The sequence below is a fragment of the Apus apus genome, chromosome 18 (assembly GCF_020740795.1).
Source record: "Apus apus isolate bApuApu2 chromosome 18, bApuApu2.pri.cur, whole genome shotgun sequence".
Taxonomy (NCBI): domain Eukaryota; kingdom Metazoa; phylum Chordata; class Aves; order Apodiformes; family Apodidae; genus Apus; species Apus apus.
The window spans coordinates 2,804,733-2,811,982 of NC_067299.1; the positions used below are offsets into that span (position 1 = coordinate 2,804,733).

The 7,250-nt window shown below is 44.4% G+C and overlaps 1 protein-coding gene across 4 annotated transcripts in view; it reads left to right on the plus strand.

Annotated features, from left to right (window-relative positions):
* Positions 1-6,696, plus strand: part of EFCAB5 (EF-hand calcium binding domain 5) — a 34,211-nt gene extending 27,515 nt beyond the window's left edge. For 3 of the 4 annotated variants that reach the window (XM_051635463.1, XM_051635465.1, XM_051635464.1), the window contains 7 exons: positions 173-401; positions 1,130-1,282; positions 2,480-2,580; positions 3,291-3,541; positions 4,085-4,314; positions 4,504-4,600; positions 6,017-6,696. In XM_051635463.1, the coding sequence (XP_051491423.1) occupies positions 173-401; positions 1,130-1,282; positions 2,480-2,580; positions 3,291-3,541; positions 4,085-4,314; positions 4,504-4,600; positions 6,017-6,186 (1,231 nt within the window). In that variant the 3' untranslated portion in view covers positions 6,187-6,696. The remainder of the gene's footprint in view (positions 1-172; positions 402-1,129; positions 1,283-2,479; positions 2,581-3,290; positions 3,542-4,084; positions 4,315-4,503; positions 4,601-6,016) is intronic. The other variant, XM_051635466.1, reaches the window with a different exon arrangement.
* Positions 6,697-7,250: the final 554 nt, after the last annotated feature.

Genomic DNA, 7,250 nt, shown 5'->3' on the forward strand with positions numbered 1-7,250 from the left:
TCTTTGGGATGCAGGTGGTAAATGTGGTATTCCTGGGTGTGCCCAGAGTAAGGAGCTGACACCTTTTTCTCTGATGCCAAAAAGCAGGGAGAGATAAAAGCTGTAGTATTTATTGCTTTGCTAAGGGTTTTCTGCTGTTCTTAAAAAACCTCCTGATAACTTTATTGTTCAGCTTCACAGCTGTGGAAGAGGGAAAGCCAATCTATGTTTCAAGAGTTCATCTCCATGGAAATATTCACTTCTGGAACAGAGACCGCCCAGTGGTGAATACAAGAGGTGCATTCCTGGTCCTGCCACTGCACGATGCTCACTGGAGAGTCTTTGGCATTCTAGGACTTGACACTCTTCGGGATGAGTTTAAGGAAACCATCTTCCCGACCCATGAGATCAGGTTCTATCAGGTGGGCACCATCAGGGAGCAGTTTGTCAGACCACTCTTGAAAAAGCTGTGTAAGGACCATGCAAATGTTACATATTTGAGCTGAGTAAACATCAGATGTACAGCTAAGGAAAGAACCATGGGACCCTTTTTACTGTATCTAGTGCAAGTGGTGTGAGCAAAATACCTTATCAATATCTTATAGATTAGCATGTTCTCTGTAACTGATGATGAAGTATCACTTCATCAATAATTTATTTAAGTTTCTCTTGACTAATTGCAATTTTGTGCAAAGGCCAAAGACACTAGCTTTTCTTTCCTGAAGCTCTGAACCTCATAATTGTGTTTGTTTCCATAAAGCAGCATGAAATCTTACTTCTTCTATGGTGGAATAATTATAAACAACAGCAGTCTGGATTTGTTTGGGAAGCTTTTCAGAACCAGCCTCAGTGTGGATGCACCATCTGGGCAGCAGGGAGCGCAGCAAACCAACATTCCCAGTCAGCTTGGTTAAACCACTGAAAAACAGCTTGGTCTAGTTTAAGACTTGGCTGTGACCCGGGTACTCTGGAGCTTTAGAGAACTATTTGATAAGGGACATTTCACAGTCACTTTTCAGCTTTATAAATTGTGGTTAAAGTAACTTGTTAAAACCCTTTCACTTCATTTTGCTGTGTAAATGTTTCCCAAACTTTATTCCCCAAGTCATGTGGAACTGTCTGGCTCATTTGGAGGGTTCTGCTTTCACAGGGAGTCTCTCGTGCTTTCAGCAAAGCCTACCACCACATCTGCATGCTGGAAAGTCTTCTACAGATGACTGTTACTGCTCTGGAATGGTTGCACTCCCAGGCACCCAACATCCACTCTGTTACTGCGTACCTGGTGGAGCCTGGCAAAGATCAGGTACGTGGAAGGGCCTGTGAAAGTCCGGGGCTGACAAGGCTGCTTCAGTGAGGACCTGCTATTTCCAGCTGCCTCTGATTTCCCAGTGGTTTTAGCATAAAAACTGAAGCCTGCCTGAGAGTCTCGTGTCTGCCTGGGCAACAAAGGGCTGCAAAGGAAGAGAGGGAAGGTTCCCTCTGTAAAGGAGGCCACTTTCCAGCCTTTTATCCTCCCACGCAAAACAATTCAACAGCCCTGCTATGGCCCCCTCTCCATGGAAAGAAGGAATATTCTCCTACTTCAGTGTTCATGGCTGCATAGCAACCAATAGATCCAAACCCCAGATCCATCCATCCATGGGGCAGCCAACACTCCCAGTCTCTGCTAAAGCTTTACTGTCTGGGACCTCCACAAAGGGAGCTGCTTTTCTGTGGAGATTCTGTGCGGGTCAAAATTACACTATTTTGATAGGAAAAAAGAATGTCCCAGCTAATCTATTAGCTCTTTATTCTGAACTAGTGTCAGCAGGCAAGATGTAAATGCAGCTCAAGAAGTGGCTGTTCCCAATTAGCTTGCAAAGGCAGCTGCCCTCCCTGCAGATCATACCCCAGTTGTTCAGCAGGCACTCGGGGCCTGGGAAGCTTGTCACTTCACATGCAAGTGAGTTAAGAAGATGAAAAATGTATGCAATATTTAGGACTGATCCTGTGTCATCACAAAGTCTGTATGACATCTGCTGTAGCCATAATTCAGCTGCTTCCTCTGATAAGCATGGTTTATGTTGGCAGCTTTCTGTTGTCATTCCAGGCCCTGCTCTGTTCCCTAGTTAGCTGCCTGATAGCCAGGTCATTTGCTCCCCTCTGTGCTTTTCACATGTCAAGGCAAGCTGACACAAACATGACATGAGAAAGAGAACTGCAAGGGGATGGGAAAAAAGAGGGAAAACCTCTTCTTGGCCTGTGGGTGTTCCTCAGTGTGGAGCCTGGGGGTGGATTAAGTTGTCTGGCTGAGGGAGGTCCAGAGCACATTCTTCATGCATCTTGAACAACACACTTTAGGAATAAAATCAAGCATTGTTGGGAGATGTCTTCAAAGCATCACATTGCACTTGAGTGGACATAAGAGTTTCCTTTAGGAAAACAATTTCCTCACTCTCCACACTTCAAAATGGCTGTTCCTTTCTTGGATGCACCTAAACCTCCCTTTTCTCTCTGGCAGACTTGTGGCTATGCTCTGCACAAGATGATTACTACATATAATGCAGGACAAAAAGAAATTCATAGCTCTCCTGTTCTTCTCAGAAAAGAAAGCCTCTTAAGGTAGGGTTCAGCACCTGCAAGTGTCTGGCTGTAGCTCCCCACTATCAAGGTTTCTGTTGCAGATGTGTGTGATACTGAATTGTGAAGGGGTGACGAGTCTTTTCTCTTGGAGTTTAGGCCTGCAAAACTTTAACTTCCAATAACACCAGCTGAGCTGCCAAGCAAGCTCTACATCTGCTGTGAAAGGTTTGCAGGATTAGAGCCTACATGAAACCATTTTGGTCTTTAGAATAATTTTTTTTCCTGGGTATATTAGTCTCATTTTCTTCAGTTATCTGTTTCCTTCCACTGCCAAGGTCCTCACAGACTTGCCTTTATGCTTATCACCCTTGTTCTCAAAGTTGCTTGACAAGTCATTTGCTTATTTACTTTTTATAAAACTCTGTAGAAATGTCCATGAGGTTACAAGCACAAAACTGCTTTTAGAGCAAGTTTTGTTAAATTCTTAAGATTTTCTGCCATTGCTTCAGCTAAGGCATTTTGTGTTCCACAATGTTATTTTCTCCTTTTTGTATGTGGCTTGAATGATACTAAAAGCTGTGCGCATTTTGTTAAACCGTGGCAGAAACAAACAATGATTTAGTAATGTAATCCCTTTATTTCAACAACAAGAGATGAGTGGCATCTTTCCAAAATGTGCTAAATAAATTACTGCAAAAAACCAGAATAGTAAAACCCAGTACATTTTCCTGTCCTCACTCTCATTTCAGAGATTATCTGTTTAAGTGCATAGACAGTTCAGAGGTCATTTGCACTTCTGTCTATGGAGAATCCCACATTGCAGTTCCTCTCCGTGACCTCTCAGGAGGAGCTCTTGGCTTATATGATATCAGCACTGGACACCAGAAATTGCCACCTCAGGAACGGAAAGACCTGCAGAAAATGCTGAAGATGGCCCAAGCTGCCTGCTCTGAGATACTGAAGATGTCTTCAGAGGAAACAGAACCAACCTATGTACTAGGTATTGTGCATCCAGAGTGAATTAGTAAAACCACTTCTAAGTGTCATTCCTACAAGTATGGAAATACAAATACAAACCTTTGGTACACGTAAATTACCCCTGAGCAAGCCTAAGTGCTTAGCAAGAGTACAGTTAAATGGAATGTTTAGATTTTGACTCTGGTTCACAGGGTATTTTGTGCCCAAGTCCCACTGAAATCAAAGGTATGAAGCAAGGTGCTTTGTTGCCCTCAGGGATCTAGCATGTCCTCCCCACAACTGCCCCAACTAAGATCAAAAGAATTTGAATGTCACAGTTCCAGAATTACCTGGATGCCTGAACCTTCATGGTCTCAGGACCTCTGCTTGCCCCGAGGCAAGTTTTGTCTCCTTCTCAAGCACATACCCACTCTTAAAAGTTTCATAGGATACTTGAGTTCTATGCAAATCCTTCAGTCATGGAGACAGAGAGTTAATCATAAACAGGGCCTTTCGGTCAATAATATAAGTCTTGAGAAACAGATGTTTCTGAGAAACTTCTTGAAAGGTTTGCTCTTGATTCCAGAGGCAGAGCACACGGGACGTTTGCGGCACGCAGGGATTCTGTTCCACCGGTTCATGCTGCAGGACCTGCGCGAGTGCATCCAGAAACTTGGTGCTGAACACTTTGCTGAAATGAGGAGCTATGCAGAACCACCAGCTCTGCTTCATAACATAGTGAAGGCTGTGCTGTTGCTTTTCCGTCCAGACTGGAAGGGCTCAAAGCAGACTGAGAACTGGAGTGAGTGTATACTGGTGAGACTTCCAAACGTTCAGACTTTGTTTTCTGTTCTTCCTCCCCAAAGAAGATTGAGTGGAATTTGCCAAGGGTGAATTGGCAATTAAATAACAGATTTCCCATATGCTTGGCTTTGCCATCTTTAATTCTGTAACCCTCTCTCCAGTTTTTCAGCACCACCTGACTCTTTGTTCTCTGCATTGCAGAAACTTGACGACAATTTGATTCAGGAGATTTATTGCTTTGATCCAACTGCTGCATCTGTGCGAGTTGAATCAGAGCTGCTGCTGGACTGCATCACTGGTAAATGTCAGAAACCAATGGTGAGATTACCAAACACGGCTCAGCAATGAAAGTGTCAGTAGCAACCTTCAGCTGAGTGCTTTTAAGGTCCTTCCTTCAGAAATTAGCTTTGATTTCACAACAAATTAAACAACAGATAAGGGGTCTGCAGTCTTTTTTTGGTCAATACGAGTCAACCTGATACATTTCAAATCAAATTTCATTGCCTTAAGGAAAGGGGAGCAGATCAGCTTTGAAACCTACCACAACAAGTGATCTCATTTTAAATCTACAGATAAACATATTAGGAATGATGGTTCTTTTGGCAAGTAAATCTACCTCAGACCTTTGTGCCCTGCCCAAGGGACTGACCCAGCTTCAAACAGCAGTATGACTGTGGGAGGACAGTATAAGCCCTCCTCTTTGTAAACACCATCTGCCAGGTACTTAATATACTCACTGGCTATATTCAGGAGCTGGGCTTCAGTCTGTCTTTCTCTATTTTAATAAATGTGAGTGGTTTTGGTGCCAGAGCAGTCAAGAGGCTGTTATTATGTGTAATATCTCTACAAGAGAAATTACTGTTGTTGAGATCTCTCCCTTGATGATCTAATGCCAGACTGAGAGGCCTGTTAAAAATCAAATGTATACAAGACTTGTTAATATAGCTGGGAATATTTATCAACAGTACCCTGCCTACTGATGACCAGTGAACACTTAATGCAGTCATAGTTCCTTTTCATGTGTTCTCCTCATATGTATTAAATTAATTCAGTGGAGAGAACAAAGCAGGCCTACAGCATCCAGTCTTCCTCCAGTTAGGGATGTAGAAGTAACTAAAAGAATACAGCATTGGCAAACTGCTGTTGTGCTACAAAACGTTGGTTTCCCAGGATGGAACTTATTTTAAGAGAGCAGTGTTAGAGTGAATGCATGTATAGCAGGTAGAGGAATTCCTCTAAAATGAACAGCAGTGTTCCCATGTGGTGTATGTTGGATAATGCCTGTATGTTCCATATACATGTGCTGTAATATAGAACAAAACACAAAACCATGTACACTCCAGTGAAACAGAAACCTTTAATGGCAAGATTCTGTGCTGACCTTTAATAGAATTTCATTAAAAGACCTCTAAACTTGGAAAAAAAGTACTTTTTAAATTATATTTTTAATTAATAAGTGTTTAGCAGTAAAACACCACAGGGCACTTTGTGCAACAAGGGACCTATCACAATATAAAATATAGTGAAGAAGGCAGCACTCTGTGTTTCAGGAGCCACTGTCACAACAGCACCGTGTGCTTTTCAGAGCATCACCGTGTTCCAGGGTGGAATTACTGCACTTGGGGGAAACCCCACTGCTGGGATGAACTTCTTTTATGTCAACACTGGTCATTTTTGATTTGGCTTCTGGAGTTTCCCCTCTCCTTTGTTGCAGGTGTCCCCAGAGCAGCAGTGTGGCAGCTCCGCTCGGCTCCAGCTGAATACCTGTACCACTGGGTACACACCTGCCTGGCACTAGCAGAGATCACCAGGAGCCTGGACAGTAACAAAGCTCCATCCTTAGCCCCTTTTGCTCCAACTCAAATCTCTTCATCCCTCATCTAACAGTGCTTCTGGTATTTGACAACTTTTATTCATTAACTGTTGTATTTGTATTTTTTTATAGATAGCTGTTAAGTATTTGTTCAGATGGTAGGAAGTCTGTTAGGGATTATTAAGGAAAAGCAATACAAACATTAAAGGAAACTATTTTGCCAATATAGATGCATCTACTACACTTCAAAAGCTTGATTGAAGGGGTTTTAAATTAATTCTCATAAAAAAAAAGAGATGCAGGGAAGAATTTGACTCCCAAGCTACAATGCTCTCATAAGTGACACAGCAAAAAATGTCAAGTTTCAGTCTCCTTGTTACTTTTTCGGAATATTTTTAACTAAACATTCTTAAATCAGCATTTTGCCAAGTTCTTCTAACACGTTGCAGAAAAACTCAGCTTTCTTACTGGGATAAAGCTGGAGATCACAGCCAGCTGCGCTGCTGCTAGATTTCATCTTTCCAATAATGTTTCTATTTTAGCAGAATCCCTTTTTTAAAATAAAATGTTGGGAAATTAAACTAGTCTTTCTTTCTTTGGGCGGCAACAAGGGATGTTTGGGGGGGGTGGCTTCTCAGCCCCTCGGGGGAGCGGCGGCCACGGGCTGCGGTGGGGTGGGCACCTCAGGGGCGGTGGGCGCCCCAGGGACCCTTCCCTCCCCAGGGACCCTTTCCCACCCCAGGGACCCTTTCCCACCCCAGGGACCCTTCCTTCCTCAGGGACCCTTCCCGCCTCAGGGGCCCTTCCCTCCCCAGGGACCCTTCCCGCCTCAGGGACCCTTTCCCTCCCCGGGACCCTTCCGTCCCCAGGACCCTTTCCCTCCCCGGGACCCTTCCCTCTCCAGGACCCTTTCCCGCCGCCCGGGTCTCGTTCGCCCTTCGGCCCCGCCCGGCCCCGCTCGGCTCCCCTCAGAGCGACGCGCGCAGCCCGCAAACTGCTCTTCCGCAACCAGCACTTTCGCCACTCGCCAACGAGCTGTTAAAAAAACTGGTCCCCCGCCTCTCACCCTCTCCCCCGGCTCTCTGCTTCCCTTCTGGAGCGGGAACGCGGCGCGGGAGTCTCCAGGGTGGGGCTG